General features: G+C 32.1%; 1 protein-coding gene across 1 annotated transcript in view; it reads left to right on the forward strand.

The window, feature by feature from the left end:
- Nucleotides 1-984: 984 nt before the first annotated feature.
- Nucleotides 985-26,514, forward strand: part of LOC143224050 (uncharacterized) — a 110,924-nt gene continuing 85,394 nt past the window's right edge. The window contains exon 1 of the mRNA XM_076452512.1: nt 985-2,344. Coding sequence (XP_076308627.1) covers nt 1,807-2,344 — 538 coding nt within the window. The 5' untranslated portion in view covers nt 985-1,806. The remainder of the gene's footprint in view (nt 2,345-26,514) is intronic.

Genomic DNA, 26,514 nt, shown 5'->3' on the forward strand with positions numbered 1-26,514 from the left:
TTTTAGGTCAATATGTTTGTACAGTGTTTTAGGTCAATATGTTTGTACAGTGTTTTAGGTTAATATGTTTGTACAGTGTTTTAGGTTAATGTTTGTACAGTGTTTTAGGTCAATATGTTTGTACAGTGTTTTAAGTTAATACGTTTGTACAGTGTTTTACTTTTCATGTATTTTAAGCTTGCTTGTTGCTTTTTTTAAATTTCGTGCAAAGTTTATTAAAGAATATTTACGTTAGTCCAAACAGGAGTAAGGCAGGCGGTCAACAACACTTACTGGTCACCCATAAGCTATACTTTTACCAACGGAAAATGGTACTGCCCGTCGCATTACTTTATTCGGTAACACAATTCGAACTCGCAACCTGCAGGTCTGTAGTCGAATCTCCTAACCATTTCACTATGTAAAACATCCTGACATTTTCAACCACTTATATCAGGTGAAGACTTGTATTTAATTTTCCACAAGTTTTGACCACTTACTTCTCTTAATGAAAACATTTTACTAGCAGAGAATTACACATTTTCGCGAAATTCAAATAGTACCGTTCGTATCCAAAACTATTCTTTACTTGGGTTTACTTTTTTATCTGAGAGTAAGAGAACCGTGTATCACAACGACGTCTCAAGATGTTAATTTTCACCTGAACTCAAATAAGTTTATTTTGATTTATGCAATTTAAATGGTAGATAAAAGTACTTAAAAAAACGTTCAGTAAAAGTAATTGGAAAACAAAAGTGAACCTTGAATGTACAGCCCCCAGAAAATTACAATTGGTGCCCTTTCTAATTTCTATACCAAAATAAGGATCTATTGTTGTAATGTAATATCCTTAAATGTGATCACTAAGAGAACCAGCCATTCTGAGGGGTATTAAAACCTCACTGACATATCTTATTGTTACCCATGAGAGACTTTCAACTGTTAGATTTTATAAAGGAGCAACTAGTGACAATCTACAACATGTATACAACTTTGTGAAAATTTGGACAAAGAAATATTTATGACCCCAAGTGGAAAGTTCATTTATATCTCTTTATAAAAACTCCAGGCCTCGAGGCCTTTTCCTTTTTCTCCTTCTTACAGAGAATGTCATTACTTGTTGTTTTTACTGCCCTGATGAATGTGAAACAAAAAGCCACGAAGCAGCTGACAACAATGACAACAAAATGCACGTGTATGCTGTACGGTATCAGGAACAATGGTGTCGAAAACCACGAGGTAGCGGTGCCAGTCTGTACAGGCCGAAAGTTTCTTGGGGTTACCGAAGTCCTGTCATATTCTTTTAAATAACCATCTAAAGTTACAAACTGATATGTGGAACATTATGTGGAAATAGTGATAGAGACAGATTTGATTTCACGTCTTCTGGACGCCTCCCTCCACAGCAGATCAGCTAACTCTAGAGTACTCGTACTTAACCCGGATTAATCACGTGGTTTGTTGTTCCATAGTTGTGGATGATTGCTTGCGGAAGACCTAAGCATGCCAAATGATATGTCTAAAGTCCATACCAGCAAACCGTGAACGAGTGTACATTAGATTGATCATTATATGTTATACATTTCAAACACCTGTTACTCGTGGCCACGCTTACGTGGCTAACACTACGTTATAACACTATTATACACTACGCTAAAGTTCAGATCACAACACAAAGGTATATCTAGGCTAGTTTAAATTTGTTTTGCTTTAATTTTTCTTATTTAGTTAATATATGGTCTGAGAGTTTAGAGCATGACATTGGAAGATTACGTGGACAATAAGTGGAACCTCTGAAGTAATTTGTGTAGGGATGTACTTTGAGTAATGTCGTACCAAAAGTACGACATAGTTCGGAGTGAGTCGCTCCACGACAGGTCGAGGGATGGTTTACCGGGGTTCTACAGACGTATCTGTCCTTCCCCGTCCCCGCAGAAAACGCAGTCCGGCAGTCCATCCGACGAACAGAGAGTCCACCCATCCCGTCAGACGGAGATAGACATTTATGATGCTGGCATGGCCGAGAGAGAAACAAACCAGTTTGCTGCACGAGAAAGGTCCCGTTCTACAGGGGCAGAGTCACGATTTCCGCGCCCAGTCGTCGACCCAAGTAGCATTACTAGAAAAATTCCTTCAGAACTGTTAGATCAGCTGCCAGAGTCTCGTATAGACCCAGAAGAGCCAGGCAAAGTTAGAGGACGACTGTGTCCTCCACAAAACAGTGGTGTTTCAAAACTCATCCGCGTTCAAACACAGGAAGGAAAATCTCCCAGTCCAGTAGTATGCACCAGCCAGAGCGATGTAAGAAGTCTAAAGAAAGAGTCTTCGATTGGAAAGGGGCCTTATTTCACCGTTAGAGCTCAAGGTAAGTTCCTCACTGTAAAAGTATTGGTTGAAAATATATTCATGGTGTTGTATGTAAACGTTTACTTTTCTTACTGAAAGATATTTTTAACACTATTGTTCTTCATAAGATCGTTATATATATAATTTTTAAAAGCATTTATTTATTTTGTCAGTGGATTCTAATGAATACTGTTCTACAAATTAAACTCACAGCATATAGAGCACAACACTGTTTGTTTTTGTATAGCATGATTACACTAATTTTGACTATTTTTCATGTGAACATACATGTTGGCCTCATATTATTGTTCTATAACTTACAAAGTTAGTTTTTATAACTCTTTTGTTCACTAAGTTACCAGAATTGGCTCCCCAGTATTGTTTTCTTAGTCACAAAGTCACTGTTTTTTCATAACTGCTCTTCATTCAGTTATCTAGACTGGCTTCTCATTATTGTTTTCCAAGTTACAAGGTGTAGTGACATCTTTTAAGTAGCTATTATTAAAGTTTGTTCTCTGAAGTGTAATTAAAATAACACAGTCACATACTTTAACGTATATAGTTATTCTATAAATGTTTGTGTGAGATGTGTAATACAGTTTTATTGTGAATTACTAACACATGTTATGGATACCTTTACCCTTAAAGTATTTTCTAAAGTAAATTTTTGTAAAAAATAACTGTCCTTAAACATCCTTTTTTATACTAATTAGAACATTAGATCTCTGATTTTTTTAACCGATCTAAAATTTTGCAGAGGGTAAGTTTTTTTTTAATACATTAATTTTAAAAGTATTCTATAGGGAGCATTTATCAGACGTATAGTATACTATCATCCTGTCTATGGTTTGGTGAGAAACAAAACTAGGTTCAGTAACATGCTTTTACAGACATTCTTATAGGACAGTTGTATTGTGACATCATAACCCCTGGTGTCCACTTTGTTAGATATTTACCAGATATTACATTTCTGGAAAAAAAGTTCATTTGATGTGTTAGATATTAAACAAACAAAAAAAACATTTTTCTACTTTAAAAGATACGTTTATAGTATATTCAGATATTTACTGAAAATAATTGTTTCAAGGAGTGGTATTTAATCACTATAAATATTACACCATGTTGTTAAACATTAAATCAAATAATATTGTTAGATATTCTATTACATATTAAAAGTACGTTATTCAACACTGGACAGGCTTATTCAAATCATGATATTAATATTCTATAACATTATTAAATATCTCACGCAGTGTTATATATCATAACGCGTTGTTTAATGTCACATCGAGCTACCAGCATGCACGCGACATCAACAACAAGATAGTGCCCACATGAAGAAACCGGATTTTCTTTTTCAGGCGTAATGACAGTTCCGCGTGAGCAAAGTTGTTTAATGGAATGATACCGGAAGTTCCACTCTGAAGTTCGAAACACCAATTTAAAAAAAATATATATATACGCTTTATGAAACGTATTTGAGACTACTGTTGTCTTTATTTCTAGTACTTGCAAAGTTAATTCATCACTCAACACTGATGGTCCAGAATTATAAACTGTAATATACATACCTGGTTAATAAAAGATAAATTACTGTTAGAACGATTCTATGAGTTATGATTACACTGTGTACTTCCATGTCACGTTACTGGGAAATTAATGTTAATCTAATGTCTAACTACTACATGCCCTAACTAGGCCACGTCGTGACTTACGGTCCACGTTTCACTTACGGCCAATGTGCTTGGCGGCTGTGTTCTTTACTGACGAGAAAAAGCATGCGTTTCGAATTACTTGTTTGGCTGGACACGTAGTCGCCAGTGAATAGTTGTTTACCACTTGTAGATATAGGAGAATATTTAAAAGGTCGATAAGCTAATAAGTAGAGAAGGTGGTGGGTTGATGTGTGTTGGGGTCACCAGTGTACAAAATGTGCATATTTATGTTTAAGGACTCTTAGTTTTCCAACTTAATTTATGTTAGATATCATCTTGACAAAATCGCTGCTCATATACTAACGACTTTTTGTGTAGTTTAACATATACACTGTTAAGTTGGGTATATATCAAAATATTCGAAAAAAAATTGTTTTGTGGTTTTGAAGTTCTAACTTTATAAAGTAAACTGTTGGAATATTCGGATATATCATGTTTATATATTGCAATTAGAAATGTTTACGAGAAAAACAGTAAAAACTCTTGGCAACTAGCCAAGTTATATTTTGTAATGTGCCCGCATCTAGACTGTGTATAAAATATGCTTATAACAAAATATTTTAAATGACAAAATTTATTTGAGTAATCCAGATTTAGCGAAAAATAGAAGGTCAGGAAATATTAAATAAATATTTTGTTGTGACCTCTTGAGCACGATAACTGTATGTGAAGATGTCCCTTTAAACCAAAATATTCTTGAAAGCTATATATATTTTTATGTTATATTTTGTTTGGTAGAGGGAACTGCGAGGTTTTGATGATGACACGATAAGTAAAGTTCGGGAAATTGAGACAGGCCTAAAAACTTCTAGAAAAGTCTAAGGATGTGACGTTAAGTTTTCTAGCATATTGGAAAGCATATTATAAATGGGAAGGTGGTAAAATAAATCAGTGAATCAGTGAACGTGTTAGCTAAAACTGATTACTTACTATAAGTTGATTTATTTATATTACTTTTATCAGTTTAAGACATTCGTAAGTAGCTGTACTGCCACATACAAGTATTTAGGTTTGTAGAAAGGTAAAAGTAGATTACATTGTTTCTTGCCCCCAAGTGGCACAGCCGAATGTCTGCGGGCTCACACCGCTAAAAACTGGATTATCGATACCCGTGGTGGACAGAGCACAGATAGCCCCTTGTGTAGCTTTGTGTTTAATTCTAAACAAATAAGCATTGTTTCCGTGTAAGTGGACAGGTTATTGAATTATTTTCACCTGATAATTTAAAATTATTTGTCAACGAGAGAAGAACATTATAACATTACAAGTGGTAAATAATTTTAATGAGAGTATATAAATAAAGATTCAATCATAATAATTAGCATCAAGCAGGTGGCAGCACTACCTATATCGAGGTGGCTATGCTTATGGAAACAGTATTTCAAATATCTTCTCAGTAAGTCGCCAGAAGTTTACAATACTACACAGTATTTATTTTTATAACAATATCTATGTAATGGCCGAGTCACAAGTTGTGGGAATTTTGTAAATATCGTAATAAAAAGTTTGAATTTCTTGTCCTTCTTTCTTATGTTTCTATTTTTATTATATAAACCAAAACAATGGCGTCAACCAGTTTTACTGATGTGACATAGTTTCAATAAAAGTATCCGATCTTAGTTCTAATCTAGTGTTTGCTGTAAAGCTTTTTTTTTTTTTTTTTGCTACCAGGAACAAAGGAAAAAGAGATTATGAACATAGAAGCAAATGAAGGCTTCACGTTTTTAAATCGTTTGAACACAACCGATCATGAGTAGATTAATTAGGAGAAGCCATCAGAGAGAGAAGAAACTTAAATAATATCTCTCGTTGTCACACACTTCCAAAAAACCCAGCCGTTTCAATATAAGGCCAACTGGTCGTCATGTTTGTCAATAGTTGCTATACTGAAATCGGCCTTTCAGGCCATGGCTACATAGTCCTTGTTACTTCCCACTCATAGGTGTATCTGTACCTCGAGTTTGGAGTTTTAAAAGTTGTGGCATATGGAACAGACCCATATATATATAGAAAGTGAGACATTCGCGCTGTTGTATGTACATGACTACTAGTAATTAAAATGTTCGCAAACTTCTAGTTAAGCGACCTCATTATTTTAATCCTTGAAGTTAATTTTCTTACAGAAATTTGGTGTTAAAAGCTTAAGTATAGAGTGAAACAGGAATTACTAACCAATAGTTGATAAACAATAAATATTACAGTTAGAACCTCATTGTATTTAAAACTTGGTTTTATTGTGAATCAGATAATTTTGAAAACTTTGAAAGTGTGATTTTATGAGCTCAATCATAATACTTGGGAAACGTATAATAAAAACGACAAAAGAATAAAACTGAGGAAAACTAATTACCCAAATGCTTCCATAATATAAGCTTCTTTAAAATTTCGGAAAAATAATGTTTAACGTTTTAAAGCACTTTGGCTTACGAATATAATTCTAGTAATTTAATTAATATGAATATTCATGACATTATACAGTTTCAGAGGAGTACAGAGGACTTGTAAGTTTAAAAATCATTTGTTTATAGGAATGTTAGTTTGTTTGTTTTTAGTAAATGTAATTTCATGAAATTCAAATCAGGCGTCATTTGTCCGATAAAATTATAGTGTGTAACGTTATGTCGAGGAAGCTAGATATGCACTCTACCGTCTCATTTTAATTAGAATCCACACTTCTCTTGTAGTATTTCGGCTTCCTTCTTTTTTCTGGTAAGCTGAGGTCTATTGAATGTGTTTAAATTACTTCTCATCATTAGAGGCACATTGTTGCGATTAACTTTGTTCGTCGTAAACCAGTCGAAAGCTGTTGGCAACAAGTAAACAGGTCTACACAATGGGCACACCAACCCTAAATATGAATTAAGAACATGTAAAAATAACACATCTTACTCCATTACGTTAATGAGGAAAAGGTTATTTGCACAGAATAATGCGATAGTTTTATGTCTTTGTGCTTAACAACTTGAGATAATTTGAAAATTTCGGTTAACGAGTAACAACTGAGCGAGAAAGGCTTTAACATAAACAAGGGTTAATTACCTGACGATTTTGTTTTATTCCAACCAATTAAGATTTGTTCGGGCAACAAAAACGTACACGTCACTATCCAACGATTACTCTCGACACCAATGAATAAACTTAAGAAAGTTGTTCTACATTAGGCTAATGGCAAAAAATAATTATTAAACTCGGAAGATCTAACTAGAATATTTTCCATATATGGACAAAAACTGCATGATGGTAAACTAAGTGATATGACAATTCTTATTAATATTTTAATGTGTAAATGAACTATAGGGGGCGTTTGTATCTCTTTCTGATTATCCAGTTCACCCTTAATACAAGTCGTACTTGATTGGAAATTCTTTCTTTGTGTTGTACAATGTTGTTAAAATATAAAAATTACGTCTATGTACATTAGAGGAAGTAGATAATCTTATGTAAAGATAAACATCGTTTATTTTCAGATCAACAGAAACATTTCGTTTTTAATTTTTTTTATGACTAGATCATTGTGCATGTCCTTATTTATTTATTATTATTTCTAAAGTGCAAGGTCCGGCATGATCAGGTGATTAGGACGCTCGACTCGTAATCTGAGCTCGAATACCTGTCACAGCAAACATGCTCGCCTTTTTAGCCGTGGGGACGTTATAATGTTACAGCCATTCACACTATTCGTTGGTAAAAGAGTAGTGTGAGAGTCAGCGGTGAGTGGTACTGACTAGTTGTCTTATCTTTAGTCTTACACTGTTAAATTAGGGATGGCTAGCGCAGATAGCCTTTGTGTAGCTTTGGGCGAAATTCAAAAAACAAAAAGTGCAGTTTTATTATTCTCTACTTCGTTCTGAAGTTACCGTTTAGATAAACAAAACAACTGAAATTTAAGTAATTTCTTATTTAAGTATTTAAGTAATACCAGTCTTGTATTATAAGCTAACCTTAAGAAGCTGCAGAAGATATATTCACTGAATACAGTGTTTTCAAATGTGTATTTAGATTAGAAACAATCTTCGTAAAATGAAGAGTATTTATCAGTTTAAATATGGTGTCCATAACATATATTTGCATTTTCTGAATGAATAGAACAAAAAACAAATCAGCAATGGATCATGTTAACTATTGGCTGTGAAACGTTTGGAGGTATGTAAAACTTATTGTTACTATTAATTTCAATCTAACTTGTAGTGTTTTGATTTTTAGACAAAAAGATTGGTTACAAATGACTCCAAAGATTACAAGGACTCGGTAATATTGATAGATTGTTTGTGAACCAAACAGTGAATACAGCGGGTACTAGAGTATATTTCAGAAACACTTTATTCAGTGAATGTGGATAATGGATCGAATTTCTTCACAAGGTATTGATTGACTAATGGGACATAAGAATCTTTAAGGTTAGAGAATGTAATGAGTGTTTAACCTGATATATTTGTTTTAAAATGTCACTTTTAATACTTTGGAACATCTATCAGACTAGTTAGAAAATGGTGTTATTTGTGGAAGGTTAGTTAAACATTGTACCATTGAATTATCTGAAAACATATTCTAAATTAAAGCGATCAAAGTCTTGTCCACTTCCGCCCAACATTGGCTTTACAGACATGAATCAACCAAAGATTGGTAGAGGTTCCACTGTGAAGAACACAGAGCCCAGTAACGCTACTACTAATTATGAAATGAGTCGATATAAGCCTAGTTGTGCTACACGGTCAACTGCAAGGCTTGTTTGTTTATTCGGTTTTTTTGGAATTTAGGGTAAAGCTACACGAGAACTATTTGCTCTTGCCGTCCCTAATTTAGCAGTGTAAGACTAGAGGGAAGACAGCTAGTCATCACCACCCACCACCAACTCTTGGGCTACTCTTTTACCAACGAATAGTGGGATTGACTGTCACATTATAACGCTCCCACGGCTGAAAGGACGAGCTTGTTTGGTGCACGGGGTTTCGAACCCGTGATCATCAGATTACGAGTCGAGTGTCTTAACCACCTGGCCATGTCGGGCCTTTTTCGATCTGAAGCTAGATACGTTAAGAGTCTTTCTTAGAGCATGGTCTCTGATATTCACTTCATTTGCTGTTCTGGAATCCATATTAAGTCCGTGAGCAGTAGCCTAGCAATTTCTAAAGTCTGTTGTGTCTGTAACAATAATTACATGGTATAGTCGACTTTTCACGAACTTGACCACATTTTGTAGTTTACAAAGTACATGTTAGTTGTCTCTTGCGTTTTTACAAATTTCTTGTGTTTTGCCACAAGTTTCTCCAGGACAGGTGGCACGTGGAAAACGTTTCGAAACAACCATCAATTCTCACACTAAAACACAAGAAGTGTGAACATAGGCAATAACATAATCCACATTGCGATAAGGTTTACATAACTACTTTACCATTGTTGTCATTTGTTTAGCTTATTGTTTAAATTGAAATAAATTCTTACTAAACTTCATGCAAGACTCGTTTCTTTAGAATCATACCACGGTTGCTATAGAGCGAATAAAACTTCCGTGTGAATTATTTCGATTTTCTGGTGACTACTGTAAGAAAATTTGAAATTAACCCATAATTTGAGTTGTTGACATAACGTAATTTATATTAGCTGTTTTTCGAAATGTAACTACTTTCCATAAAAATCATTTATTTTAAATTTGCAGAATAACCAGAGTAGAATTAAATAAATTATAAAAGGTTCAATAATTTAAAACACTCTTGAAATCCACGTCATCAATTTTTAAAATTCTCGCCCTCTACTGGTAAACATAGAAAACAAGTAAGACTGAAAAATATGAAAGGATAATTTTGAGTTCAAAACTGTTACAGTATTACACTAACAAATATCTAACAGAATTATTTCCAGAATCTAGAAATAGTTCAGAAGTAGTAACCTAACCATTCAAGATATATTTATTCCTTTTCAACTTGAGTTGTCGAATACTACAGAATGTATGGGTTCTGGACTTTTCAATAAAGGTGTATTTTAAGCTGAGTGAATACTCGTACAAACGTAATGGTCGTGTTATATATTACTACCGTATGTTATACATAGTTCTAATATTTACAGTTTTGGACAATATTTCTGGGTACATTTGTCGTCAACTGGTAAAGTTGGTCATCGTCGTTCATTATGTGTGAGGACGTAACAAATATCACATTTTCTAATATTTTAAAACACGTGTAATTTCTATATCGTATGTATAAGCATTTATCATATTCTTACTCTGTGTTTTTATAAAATTATGTCGTAAGAATGTTTCAGTTCTTTAACAAAAATAAAAGCATAAAATTCCCCCTGGAGATGTATCTCCAATGTGAACTTTTCACAGTATGACGTATTTTGGTAAAACAGTATTTTTTAATCAATTATAAATGAATATTATTACGGTACTTTTATAGTATGTAAGAGTAAAATACTAACAAGTTATTGTGGACTAAAAAGGCTACCAATGATAAAAATAGATTTTTGATATGGTGGTCGGAACACAGATAACTCTTACGTAGCTTTGTGAATAACAACAACAAAGGCAGGACGTTATTTTCGCTACCCGTCCCTGGTTTAGCAGTGTAAGACTAGAGGGAAGGCAACTAGTTACCATCACTCACCGTCAACTCTTGGGCTACTCTTTTACTAACAAATAGTGGGACTGACCGTAACATTATTACGCCCTGTGACAGGGATTCGAACCCGCGACCCTCAGATTATATGCAGTGTGTGTGAAGATTGTAAATTTTGTTTAGAAGTAACACTCTGTAACAGACATTTCACATGTTACTCCAGCAACTGAAATGTAATTATTTATCCCTTTAATTGTATTTATTGTTAAACCAATAGAAGTACGTATAACTTTAGCTTCTACGGACAGTACAGGGTTTGAAAAAATTGCTTAAAAAGTTTATTTTAACATTATGCAATTTAAGCATTTGATAGGCTCACATAAAGTTTCTGTATTTTACGTATATAAAAATATAAGTTTAGCTGAACGACTATCCAGATGATGATTCAAGGCTGTATGAGAGAAATTTGATTCGTGCTTTAAGTACTAGGCGACTAATTAGGGTTCGTGAACATCAGGTGTCCTTCACAAATTAATGAACATAAAATGTTGAGACAGATATTCAGTATAAATGATACCACAGCTACCAAAAAAGGACTTTGTGTCGATCTAACGACAAAAATGAAAACGAAGATCAAATGGCCCTTTGGACTATTAACATTTTTATTTAATCTTTTGAAGGCTAATTCTGCGATAATATCAGTTTGTTGTTATTTATTTATTAATTTGTGATAATAAAAGTAATTACAAAATCAAGACAAATTAGTACATACAACATTAGTAAAGTTCACTTATTTTACTTATCTTTTTTGATTCGTAACATTTTTCTTTTAAATATAATAATTAGAAATTACGCGCGGGTTCCATGAGTACGGGGAATTAAAAATATAATTACAATGAAGTTCTTTATGAATCGTTATTTCTAAAGAAGAGATTGGAATACATTTTCAGAGATTAATAATATATAAGAGATTGGAGTACATTTCCAGAGATTAATAACTATAAGGAAATCTACTGCAATTTCTTCTTCAAAAATAATGATTCGTGGTAATAGTTCTTAGAAAATTGTACTCAACATTCTAAAAAACAAAAGGTTTACCACCAAGATTAGCAAGTTTGAAGTCTAGAAATAAATTATCTAAAAAAATGAAAACAGAGGAATAGATAGAAATGATATTCCTATCATTCCACAGACAGAACCAGAAATATAAAAAAAAAAGCCGATGAAAAGTGTGGAGCCTAAAGAAATATATTTCTGTTAAGTGAACTTTGTGTGTTTTTTGAATTGTGCACAAAGCTACTCGAGGGCTATCTGTGCTAGCCGTCCCTAATATAGCAGTGTAAGACCAGAGGGAAAGCACCTAGTCATCACCACCCACCGCCAACCTGTGGGTTACTCTTTTACCAACGAATAGTGGGATTGACCGACACATTATAACGCGCCCATGGCTGAAATTGCAAGCATGTTTGGTGTGACCGTGATTCGAACCCGCGACCCTCGGATTACGAGTCGAACGCCTTAACACGCTTGGCCAGGCTGGGCCGTCTTAGGAAAAGGATAGTATTTGGTTGAGTTGCTAAAATATAATATTGATAGAAGGTTATCGTTTGGTTGAACTCTTTAACATTTTCATAAAGGAATTGTTTAGTGAAATTGTTTAAATACAGGATCTGCATAAGAGCAAGTATTGGTTGAATTGTTAAAATATAGGTAGTGGTTAGTGTAATAGTTAAAATATAATATGGTGATACAATTAATAACTAATTGAATTCTTAAAATATAGGTAATGGTTAGTGTAATAGTTAAAATATAAGATGGTAATAAAATTAATAACTAGTTGAATTGATACAATATAGGTAGTGGTTAGTATAATAGTTAAAATATAAGCTGGTAATAAAATAATTAACTAGTTGAATTGATAAAATATAGGTAGCGGTTAGTATAATAGTTAAAATATAAGATGGTAATAAAATTAATAACTAGTTGAATTGTTAAAATATAGGTAGTGGTTAGTGTAATAGTTAACCTATAAGATAGTAATAAAATTAATAACCAGTTGAATTGATACAATATAGGTAATGATTAGTGTAATAGTTAAAATATAAGATGGTAATAAAATTAATAACCAGTTGAATTGTTAAAATATAGGTAGTGGTTGGTGTAATAGTTAAAATATAAAATGGTAATAAAATGAATAACCAGTTGAGTTGTTAAAATATAGGTAGTGGTCGGTGTAATAGTTAAAATATAAAATGGTAATAAAATTAATAACCAGTTGAATTGTTAAAATATAGGTAGTGGTTAGTGTAATAGTTAAAATATAAGGTGGTAATAATATTAATAACCAGTTGAATTGTTAAAATATAGGTAGTGGTTTGTGTAATAGTTAAATTATAAGATGGTAATAAAATTAACAACCAGTTGAATTGTTAAAATATAGGTAGTGGTTAGTGTAATAGTTAAAATATAAGATGGTAATAAAATTAATAACCAGTTGAATTGATACAATATAGGTAGCGGTTAGTATAATAGTTAAAATATAAGATGGTAATAAAATTAATAACCAGTTGAACTGTTAAAATATAGGTAGTGGTTAGTGTAATAGTTAACTTATAAGATATTAATAAAATTAATAACCAGTTGAACTGATACAATATAGGTAGTGGTTAGTATAATAGTTAAAATATAAGCTGGTAATAAAATTAATAACCAGTTGAATTGATAAAATATAGGTAATGATTAGTGTAATAGTTAAAATATAAGATGGTAATAAAATTAATAACCAGTTGAATTGTTAAAATATAGGTAGTGGTTGGTGTAATAGTTAAAATATAAAATGGTAATAAAATTAATAACCAGTTGAACTGTTAAAATATAGGTAGTGGTTAGTGTAATAGTTAAAATATAAGGTGGTAATAATATTAATAACCAGTTGAATTGTTAAAATATAGGTAGTGGTTTGTGTAATAGTTAAATTATAAGATGGTAATAAAATTAACAACCAGTTGAATTGTTAAAATATAGGTAGTGGTTAGTGTAATAGTTAAAATATAAGATGGTATTAAAATTAATAACCAGTTGAATTGTTAAAATATAGGTAGTTGTTGGTGTAATAGTTAAAATATAAAATAGTAATAAAATTAATAACCAGTTGAACTGTTAAAATATAGGTAGTGGTTAGTGTAATAGTTAAAATATGGTAATAAAATTAATAACCAGTTGAATTGTTAAAATATAGGTAGTGGTTGGTGTAATAGTTAAAATATAAAATGGTAACAAAATTAATAACCAGTTGAATTGTTAAAATATAGGTAGTGGTTAGTGTAATAGTTAAAATATAAGGTGGTAATAATATTAATAACCAGTTGAACTGTTAAAATATAGGTAGTGGTTTGTGTAATAGTTAAGTTATAAGATGGTAATAAAATTAACAACCAGTTGAACTGTTAAAATATAGGTAGTGGTTAGTGTAATAGTTAAAATATAAGATGGTATTAAAATTAATAACCAGTTGAATTATTAAAATATAGGTAGTGGTTGGTGTAATAGTTAAAATATAAAATAGTAATAAAATTAATAACCAGTTGAATTGTTAAAATATAGGTAGTGGTTAGTGTAATAGTTAACTTATAAGATAGTAATAAAATTAATAACCAGTTGAATTGATACAATATAGGTAGTGGTTAGTATAATAGTTAAAATATAAGCTGGTAATAAAATTAATAACTAGTTGAATTGATAAAATATAGGTAATGATTAGTGTAATAGTTAAAATATAAGATGGTAATAAAATTAATAACCAGTTGAATTGTTAAAATATAGGTAGTGGTTGGTGTAATAGTTAAAATATAAGATGGTATTAAAATTAATAACCAGTTGAATTGTTAAAATATAGGTAGTTGTTGGTGTAATAGTTAAAATATAAAAAATAGTAATAAAATTAATAACCAGTTGAATTGTTAAAATATAGGTAGTGGTTAGTGTAATAGTTAAAATATGGTAATAAAATTAATAACCAGTTGAATTGTTAAAATATAGGTAGTGGGTTGGTGTAATAGTTAAAATATAAAATGGTAATAAAATTAATAACCAGTTGAATTGTTAAAATATAGGTAGTGGTTAGTGTAATAGTTAAAATATAAGGTGGTAATAATATTAATAACTAGTTGAATTGTTAAAATATAGGTAGTGGTTTGTGTAATAGTTAAATTATAAGATGGTAATAAAATTAACAACCAGTTGAATTGTTAAAATATAGGTAGTGGTTAGTGTAATAGTTAAAATATAAGATGGTATTAAAATTAATAACCAGTTGAATTATTAAAATATAGGTAGTGGTTGGTGTAATAGTTAAAATATAAAATAGTAATAAAATTAATAACCAGTTGAATTGTTAAAATATAGGTAGTGGTTAGTGTAATAGTTAACTTATAAGATAGTAATAAAATTAATAACTAGTTGAATTGATACAATATAGGTAGTGGTTAGTATAACAGTTAAAATATAAGCTGGTAATAAAATTAATAACTAGTTGAATTGTTAAAATATAGGTCATGGTTTGTGTAATAGTTAAATTATAAGATGGTAATAAAATTAATAACCAGTTGAATTGTTGAAATATAGGTAGTGGTTAGTGTAATAGTTAAATTATAAGATAGCAATAAAATTAATAACTAGTTGAATTGTTGAAATATAGGTAGTGGTTAGTGTAATAGTTAAAATGTAATATGGTAATAAAATTAATAACTAGTTGAATTGTTGAAATATAGGTAGTGGTTAGTGTAATAGTTAAAATATAAGATGGTAATAAAATTAATATCCAGTTGAATTGTTAAAATATAGGTAGTTGTTGGTGTAATAGTTAAAATATAAAATGGTAATAAAATTAATAACTAGTTGAATTGTTAAAATATAGGTAGTGGTTAGTGTAATAGTTAAAATATAAGATGGTAATAAAATTAATAACCAGTTGAATTGTTAAAATATAGGTAGTGGTTGGTGTAATAGTTAAAATATAAAATGGTAATAAAATTAATAACCAGTTGAATTGTTAAAATATAGGTAATGGTTGGTGTAATAGTTAAAATATAAAATGGTAATAAAATTAATAACCAGTTGAATTGTTAAAATATAGGTAGTGGTTGGTGTAATAGTTAAAATATAAAATGGTAATAAAATTAATAACCAGTTGAATTGATAAAATATAGGTAGTGGTTAGTGTAATAGTTAAAATATAAGGTGGTAATAATATTAATAACCAGTTGAACTGTTAAAATATAGGTAGTGGTTTGTGTAATAGTTAAATTATAAGATGGTAATAAAATTAACAACCAGTTGAATTGTTAAAATATAGGTAGTGGTTAGTGTAATAGTTAAATTATATGATAGTAATAAAATTAATAACTAGTTGAATTGTTGAAATATAGGTAGTGGTTAGTGTAATAGTTAAAATGTAATATGGTAATAAAATTAATAACTAGTTGAATTGTTGAAATATAGGTAGTGGTTAGTGTAATAGTTAAAATATAAGATGGTAATAAAATTAATAACCAGTTGAATTGTTAAAATATAGGTAGTGGTTGGTGTAATAGTTAAAATATAAAATGGTAATAAAATTAATAACTAGTTGAATTGTTAAAATATAGGTAGTGGTTAGTGTGATAGTTAAAATGTAAGATGGTAATAAAATTAATAACTAGTTGAATTGTTAAATTATCAGATCGTGATAAACTAGAAATTAGTTCTATCTGACCCATAGAAACAATAGCACCTATTGGTATACTATTGTTTTATTGATACAAACAACAGCATTTGTTAGTATATTACTGTCTAACTAATACGAACAATAGCACTTATTGGTATACTACTGTCTGAGTGATACAAACAACAGCACCTATCGGTATAGTATTGTCTTACTGATACAAATAACAGCACATATTGGTATACTACTGTCTGACTGATAAAAACAACAGCACCAACTGGTAATAAAACTGTATGACTGATTCAATGTGAGAATACGTTAAATAATGGGCCAAGCCTAACCCATAACCACTCTGTACCCACGTCATTTATTTTCGTACGTTTCGTTAACACATGCTTTAACTTACGTAATAATCACGTTTGTACGCTCATGAACGTTTCTACTGTCAAGCGACAAGGAAGTTTAGAGTATTTATTTCACTGAGCACGAATGTTAAACGTCTTCAGTTTACTGTGTCCTTTCAAACAAAGTAATTTTGTTGGTGAAAGAAGCTATTGAGTAAGTAACACAATATTTTTTTTGTTATTGTTCAGAGCTCTGTAAATGGACACGTAGATTCGTATAGAAGTCAGTAAAACTACTCCTTAAAAGTTATTATCGTATGTTTCTCGATACCTTCCAGAAACTTCTCTTAACACCAGTCTACCCGCAGATAAAGTAACACAAGTTAGGAAAGATATAGCCACCAAACGTATTGTAGTTGGGGTATATAGAAGCTACTAAAAATTAACTTCTTTTATCCATTGCAATGGACAAAGATTTATGGTTTATTAGAATTTAGGTTGACAATGATATATGTTTCTAAGCCATTTATAATTGCATACCTTAGAACTTAAATGTGGATATGATTAAAGTTTCGAATTTTGTCTACTTGTGACAATAAATTCCAATGGAACAAAAGACATTTTCAAGAAACGATGTCACGCGATATTCTTATGTACGTTATCAAGGGTAACCTACAAACAAACAACATCACGACTGGAATCAACTTTTGTATTGTAACTTAATAATTGGTACTTCATACACGACAGTAAAATGCATGAGGTAACAAGTGTTTCAGGACAACACCCTTCTAATTTCGGTATTTGAAGCTCAGTTGTTTTGTGTGCTGGGTGTTTCTGGGGCTCATTAATCAAAGTGAGACTGGGACAACAATATGCGCAGAGTCCACGAGGCTTTGTGCGACAGATTCACCACCGAGTTGTCCACAGATCTTTCACCTCGTGGACGTTTATAGACTTTAGTTGATGTTCTTGGAACTGCATCCATTCAAGAATAAAAAAACGTAAAGTTAATTTAAGTACCTGTTCCTAAATAATGTAGGCCCGCTAATATTCTTCATACATTGGTAAAAATAACCATACAAGAAGGTTTTAGCCATGGGAGAGACTATAGTCAGCACAAGAAGGTTTGGGCTACGTGAGAGACTGTAGTCAGCACAAGAAGGTTTGGGCTACGTGAGAGACTATAGTCAGCACAAGAAGGTTTGGGCTACGTGAGAGACTGTAGTCAGCACAAGAAGGTTTGGGCTACGTGATAGACTGTAGTCAGCACAAGGAGGTTTTGGCTACGTGAGAGATTATAGTCAGCATAACAGTTTCTAAACACATTTATTCCTGATTAATTCCATACATGCAGAGATTTCTTGACGAATCAGACTTCTAACGACGTTTTTGAATGATTAATTCTGTTCGTAACAGTCAAGACATCTTGAGGAATGAAACTCATGGTTTTTGTTTAGTTTTGCTTTGCACAATTCTGCAGAATGTGCGCTGTACCTACCGAACTTTACAGTTATAAGCCCTGAACTTACCGCTAAGCCATCAGGATATTTTTCTTTTAACTTTGTCTGAATGAAGGTAATTTTTATTTATTATTATTAATTTGTATTGTTTTCTCATCATGGAACAGCATGTATCTAAGAAATGTCACCATAAAATGTAATTGTTCTAGAATACATACTAAAATTAAGTTATTTTCATAAGAGCATACTAATTATTTTGTTCTTTGTGCCAGATGCTTCGCTGGACTGTTTTTGATCAGTTAGAATTTTCTATGTCTAAAGTTAAATGAAATTGAGCAGTATATTACAAAGAGTGTTTTTTTTTTGTTTCTTTTTGTAAATGTGAAAGTTCCATGAAAAAAACGTTTTGAAACGAAACATCATGGACAAACCGAACCTTTGAAATCCAATAACAATTTACTACTCTATGTGCCTAATACGAGCTTCGGTTACACTTAACTTGCTAGAAGCTGCTAAGAAACGAACAGAATATTAAGAAAGTGTGCATTAAACTGTGTAGCGTATCCATATTCCAAACATGAGCTGAAACAGTTACAGTTTATGACTTTTCACTTGTTCGGACGTTTAGAAGTTTTGACAAGTGGTAAAAATATTTAGCTTAGAATAGAGGTTTGGAAGGCACCAAGTTATATATTCTTTTATTAATATTACTAAATATATCTAGATATTCATGTATAAATCACAACACTCAAGGTGTGTTTACCATGTGGTATTTGGTAGTCGTATTTTCTAGAAGCTCTCATCTTAAAAGATTTAACTTTTGGATATTTAGGCTTAACCACATTAAGATCTGTTCATTAGGCTTAACCACATTAAGATCTGTTCAAAATAAGCCTTTACAGAATTTTCCTTTCTCAATGCCATTATTAATTAGTTGAATAATTAAAATAAGTTAAAATAAAAGTTTTTTTTCTATTTATGTACCCATTGTTTCAGATTTTAGTAATAGTTCTTATTTTAAAACTCATTTAAAATCTTTGTCCTGTGGTAAAATTTTTATAAGAAAGAACAAACTTACTTGAAATTTTAACCAAATCGTAGATCTTCAGAAACTAAAAATTAGTTTTAAGTGTCGTGTAAAAGTAAGTAAATAAAGTGTAAATCGGCATGCCAAACATACAAGTTTTCAAAATATAAAATTAACACTTTGATATTTTTATTGTACTCTTATGGAAGCATCATTATTACTGCACTTCGATTGATTCTGATTGTTCTAGGTTAAAGTGTTGGGCTGCGTACCGTCGGTTCGTGCCACATGAGGCTGCTAAAATTTATCCACTCTTTGAGCTGTGGAGGTTTTTATATTTATGCCAATCAGTGCCCCTCTATTCGGTGATAAAGACAGCGAGTGGAGTTCATTAGCTGCCCTCAGAATAGTCTTTTGAATTCGGAGTGTCTATTCCTGAACTTCAGACACTTATGATTGATCATTTAGCCCATTTGTTGCGTTTGGTGATAAGGTTGACAACGTAAGACCTAGAATATTCCGAATTTTAAATATTGATTTAAAATAAAACAAATAATGTTTAGTTATCCATATATACAGCACATATAACGAGAAATTATATATAACTAAGTTAGCTCTAAACAAACATTTATTTCAGTGTATATAACAATAAGCTAGCCCTAAACATTTATATCAGTGTAAATAAGCTAGCCCTAAACATTTATACAGTATATATAAAACAATAAACTAGCTAATCCTAAACAAAAATTTATACAGTATATGTAACAAGACACTGGCCCTAAACAAACGTTTACATCAGTATATATGACGAGAAGCTATAAACAAGCATTCCTGTAGTCATATTGAAGAATATTTCCGGAAAATGAAGGTCACAGTTAGCGGAAATCTAATAATCACACTGTTCACAGCATTCGATGATATATACACGTAATATGATCCACCAGTTTTTAATTACTTTTTACATCAGTGTTCCTCACAGTCAGTAGATATATACACGTAATATGATCCACCAGTTTTTAATTACTTTTTACATCAGTGTTCCTCACAGTCAGTAGATATATACACGTGATATGATTCACCAGTTTTTTAACTACTTTTTACATCAGTGTTCCTCACAGTCAGTAGTTATATACACGTGATATGATCCACCAGTTTTGAATTACTTTTTACATCAGTGTTTCTCACAGTCAGTAGATATATACACGGCATATGATCCACCAGTTTTTAATTACTTTTTACATCAGTGTTCCTCACAGGCAGTAGATATATACACGTAATATGATCCACCAGTTTTTAATTATTTTTTACATTAGTGTTCCTCACAGGCAGTAGATATATACACGTGATATGATCCACCAGTTTTTTAATTACTTTTTACACCAGTGTTCCTCACAGTCAGTAGTTATATACACGTGATATGATCCACCAGTTTTTAATTACTTTTTACATCAGTGTTTCCACAGTCAGTAGATATATACACGTAATATGATCCACCAGTTTTTAATTACTTTTTACATCAGTGCTCTTCACAGTCAGTAGATATATACACGTGATATGATCCACCAGTTTTTAATTACTTTTTACATCAGTGTTCCTCACAGTCAGTAGATATATGCACGTGATATGATCCACCAGTTTTTAATTACTTTTTACATCAGTGCTCTTTACAGTCAGTAGATATATACACGGGATATGATCCACCAGTTTTTAATTACTTTTTACATCAGTGTTCCTCACAGTCAGTAGATATATACACGGGATATGATCCACCAGTTTTTAATTACTTTTTACATCAGTGTTCCTCACAGTCACTAGATGAATCGATATATGGTTGCTTTACAGAAACGTAATTTGAGATTTAACTAGAGAAAGGGTGAGACGTTATGGACATCCGGAGTCATTTAGCTCCGCGATGGTTTTATTTTGTTTTGCAAATGCAGTAATGAGTGGTCTGTCGTTTTATCATACTGTACCTTTATGGCACACACACACACACTCGGTAAAACTGTAAAATTATTCAAATCTACTCCCATTAATCACGTGTCTATGATTATGTACAGCTATTCAAATTCAGTGGATTAAGAATGAAATGCTTGTCTGACAAGTGTTTTTAAATTTCGCACAAAGCTACACGAGGCCTATCTGTACAAAGCTACACGAGGCCTATCTGCACTAGTCATCCATAATTTAGCAGTGTAATGCTAGTGGAAAGCCAGCTAGTTATCACCATCCACCGCCACCTTTGTGGCTACTCTTTTAACAAGGAATAGTGGAATTGAACGTTATATTATAACGTCCCCACGGCTGAAAGGGCTAGCGTGTTTGATGGACGGAGATTCAAATCTGCGCCCTTCAGATTACAAGTCGAACGCCCTAACCACCTGATCATGTCTAACAAGTGAGTGTTTTGAAACAATAGTGTTTTATAGCCTGTTATGATAGTTCACACGAGGTTATTTGCCGATTTTGTGTGATTTCAGCCAAATTAGAAGAATATTTGTTGTTAAGACTAGCTGAAAACTTTAAATAGAGACATCATATTAGAAAGATAGACATGGCTTCTCTATTATCCAATGAGAAGTGATTCCTTTAATATATCAAGCATTTTCCTTCGGGTAGAAGCTTTAAAACTCTTGCCTTTTGTAAAAAGTTTTAGGGTTAAGAAATAAGATAAACTTTGGGTACCGTACTTTAGTGTGTCTTAGATGGGGCGCTGAACTTAGAGATTCAGTTTCACGTTTGAAATGTAGAACGGACCCTACTATTGCAAAATAAACAGACGAACCCCATTAAAACACCGATCTCCCGTTAGAGGGTGCAGATGGCTAGAATAACAAAGATATTGATGAGTTAATTATTACTTTGACCTTTTCAACAGAGTCGACGTGTTTTACTCAAAATACGTTCATTGATCCGATACTTATATAGTAAGTGTTTGTAGCTGCATGAATAAAAGGCCCATAAGAACAAGTGTGTCACGACCTTCTGTCACGGGCCTCACGCTGTCCCTAATTTAGCAGTGTAAGGCAAGAGGAAAAGCAGCTAGTCATCACCACCCACTGCCATATCTTAGGCTACTCTTTTACCAACGAATAGTGGGATTAACCGTCACCCTATAACGCCCCCACGGCTGAAAGGGCGAGCATTCGAAACCGCGACCCTCAGATTACGAGTCGAACGCCTTAACCCAACTGACCATGTCGGGCCAAACAGTTAAACTTCAAAACGAAACTGTAATCAATATTACATTATAGATATTACTTACATTATAGATATTACTTATATTATAGATATTACTTACATTATAGATATTACTTACATTATAGTATTACTTATATTATAGATATTACTTACATTATAGATATTACTTACCTTATAGATATTACTTATATTATAGATATTACTTACATTATAGATATTACTTATATTATAAATATTACTTATATTATAGATATTACTTATATTATAGATATTACTTACATTGCAGATATTACATATATTATAGATATTACTTACATTATAAATATTACTTACATTATAGATATTACTTATATTATAGATATTACTTACATTATAGATATTACTTATATTATAAATATTACTTATATTATAGATATTACTTACATTATAGATATTACTTATATTATAGATATTACTTACATTATAGATATTACTTACATTATAGATATTACTTACATTATAGATATTACTTACATTTCCTCCATGTTGCTCTTCATATTGTCCGCTTTAAGTGAATTGTATCAACAGTGCAATGAAACCAGAAAATAAACTTTGAAACATAAACTGTGATGTTCTGAGACGTTTCTACCTTCAGTCAAGTAGTTTATTGGAAAACAGTATTTCATGGGTAAATGTGTTGTTTATTGTTATTACATGGGCTACGTGAATGATATTCTGGGTGAAAAACACAATATCGGTGCATATATCCATCTAACAGTGGGTGAAATACACGAATATTAGTGTATATATATATATATTCATCTAACGCGTAATATAGTAAACTAATATTGGTGTATATATCTATGTAACACGTGAGATAGTTAACAAATATTGGTGTGTACATATATATGTATAGACACACACACCTAACACTTAAAATAACGTGAGATAGTTAACAAATATTGGTGTGTACATATATATGTATAGACACACACACCTAACACTTAAAATAATGAACTAATATTGATGTACATAAATCCGTCTAACACTTAAGACAGTGACAACTAATTTTAAAAGTAGATAACAATATATTTTTCTTATTATTTATTTTGAACGTATTTGATCATTCGCCTTATAGTAGAACGCCCCTACTGTGCAATTGTGTGATTAAAAATAAACAGTAAAACAGCAACAACATCATATTAGAACACTGATATTTGCCAAAATTTATTTCTATCATTACAAAAAATTAAAGGAATTGGATTGTTCTGAATTTCGCGCAAAAATACACGAGGACTATCTGCACTAGTCGTCCCTAATTTAGAAATGTAAGACTAGAGAGAAAGCAGCTAGTCATCTCAACTCACCGCCAACTCATGGGATATTCATTTACCAAGGTATAGTGGGATTGATTGTTACGCTATAACGCCCCCACGGCTGAAAGGGGAATGTATCTGATGGGAATGGGGATTCGAATCCGCCACCCTCAGACAGTGAACCGAGCGTCCCCTAACCACCTGACCATGCTGGAACTTATGTTAAAAGAAGAATAGAACGAACATACACTTTGGAGGTTATGAAATTGAGTCCCATTTTATTTCTACTTGACGAATTCACTGGGCCTATTATTGGTTAAATAGAGTGAAACACATTCACTGGACAAATAAGAAAATGTTCTAATAATTTGAATCTAATTTCAACAGAACCAACAGATAAAGAGTATTTTACAGAATGTACGAATAAGCTCATTTGTTGCGTAACGAGACATTTAAGTTAAAAAAAAAAAAACGTTTTTGTTTTGTTTACAAAACGGTGATCTAGAAACGATTTCTCAATGTGTATGAAATCTAACCGTGACAGTCATTGACCCATCGTTAAAGATTTTAGGGGACTAGCAGGAGTCACGTATCCATATACAGTTCTTTGTACGTGTCTACTACAGTTGACATATCGTTATATAGTCTTTGCTATCACTCACACTGTTTTAAAACTGTTTCCTCCTATTAACACCGTAGTTACTTCACTACGCTGACAATAACAGTACGTTGTTGGTTCTTACGAGTGATTAGGGCGCTCGACTCGCAATCCCCATCACTAAAAGTGTTCGCCCTTCAGCCCTGTAAGTTTTATAACGTGACGATCAATCCCACTATTTACTGGTAAAAGAATAGCCCAAGAGTTGGCGGTGGGTGGTGATCACTTCCTCTAGTCTTTCACTGCTTAATTACGGACGGCTAGCAGTGGTGTAGGTTTTTGTGAAATTCAGAACAATCTTTTAAATGACGAGTAAAACCAAGTCAATAAAAATAAATAAGTAAATCACCTTAAGCCTAATTCTAATTCATAAAGGTTACACTTCAGCTTAACCTGGTTCACACCGTAACAGTTGTTATTCAATAAAAATAAATAAGTAAATCACCTTAAGCCTAATTCTAATTCATAAAGGTTACACTTCAGCTTAACCTGGTTCACACCGTAACAGTTGTTATTCAATAAAATAAATAAGTAAATCACCTTAAGCCTAATTCTAATTCATAAATGTTACACTTCAGCTTAACCTGGTTCACACCGTAATAGTTGTTATTCAATAAAAATAAATAAGTAAATCACCTTAAGCCTAATTCTAATTCATAAAGGTTACACTTCAGCTTAACCTGGTTCACACCGTAACAGTTGTTATTCAATAAAAATAAATAAGTAAATCACCTTAAACCTAATTCTAATTCATAAAGGTTACACTTCTGCTTAACCTGGTTCACACCGTAACAGTTGTTATTCAATAAAAATAAATAAGTAAATCACCTTAAGCTTAATTCTAATTCATAAAGGTTACACTTCAACTTAACCTGGTTCACACAGTAACAGTTGTTATTCAATAAAAATAAATAAGTAAATCACCTTAAGCCTAATTCTAATTCATAAAGGTTACACTTCAACTTAACCTGGTTCACACCGTAACAGTTGTTATTCAGGAAATTTGATGAGAGAGATAACGTCTTAACGTGTGCCTGTCGTATCCCAATCAGTCTGACGAACTTTATTATTGTATGAAAGGCCTCGCCGGTACTGGATACAGCACATAATGTCTGGTTGATATATTATTTTACAATCCTCTTTATTATGAATTATTAGTTTATTAGAAAAACTCCCTTAACTGCATGCATGATGCGTGCACACGAATTAATAATTAATTTCATGTAAATGAGCGTTTTACCCCTCGCAAACAAACCCATAATTATAAACAACAAAAACAAAAAAAACAACAAAAAACGTGTAACTGTTGGCCAAAAGAAAGAAGGGTTTTTGAGTGACTGTGGTTAAGGATTTTCGTGTAGAAAGTTTCTGTTAGGAGTTTGGGTTTATGTGTTTCTAATTTAAGTGATTCGACTATTATTTATTCAACAACTAATTTATATACCAGAAAAGAATGCCAATGAACATATTCAGACACCTTGTTTTTTGTATATATTCCACTAGATATTTTAAGGTCGACTGATTAGGTTAGTTTTTGCTAAAGCTATGCTGGGAAATTGTTAATAGGTTACTTGTTGGGAAAAAACTCATTTGACTAAGACATTCTCATTGTTCGGGTTACTGCGGGCTATCAACACCCACAATAAGTTAAGTCTTTATCTCCCAGTTCTTTACTTTAAACTGAAGAGAAAATGGAAAAATAACCAATAAAAATGCAGAGTCGTAAAAAAAATGTCTCCTACTGTAGGTAACTTGTTTATAAAGAAATGTGTCCTACTGTCAGTAACTTGCTGATAAAGAAATGTGTCCAACTGTCGGTAACTTGCTGATAAAGAAATGTGTCTTACTGTCGGTAACTTGCTGACAAAGAAATGTGTCTTACTGTCGGTAACTTGCTGATAAAGAAATGTGTCTTACTGTTGGTAACTTGCTGATAAAGAAATGTGTCCTACTGTCCGTAACAAAGGCCCGGCATGGCCTAGCGCGTAAGGCGTTCGACTCGTAATCCGAGGGTCGCGGGTTCGCGCCCGCGTCGCGCTAAACATGCTCGCCCTCCCAGCCGTGGGGGTGTATAATGTGACGGTCAATCCCACTATTCGTTGGTAAAGAGTAGCCCAAGAGTTGGCGGTGGGTGGTGATGACTAGCTGCCTTCCCTCTAGTCTTACACTGCTAAATTAGGGACGGCTAGCACAGATAGCCCTCGAGTAGCTTTGTGCGAAATTTCCAAACAAAC

Source organism: Tachypleus tridentatus, chromosome 8 (assembly GCF_004210375.1).
Source record: "Tachypleus tridentatus isolate NWPU-2018 chromosome 8, ASM421037v1, whole genome shotgun sequence".
In the NCBI taxonomy this organism is placed as follows: Eukaryota; Metazoa; Arthropoda; class Merostomata; order Xiphosura; family Limulidae; genus Tachypleus; species Tachypleus tridentatus.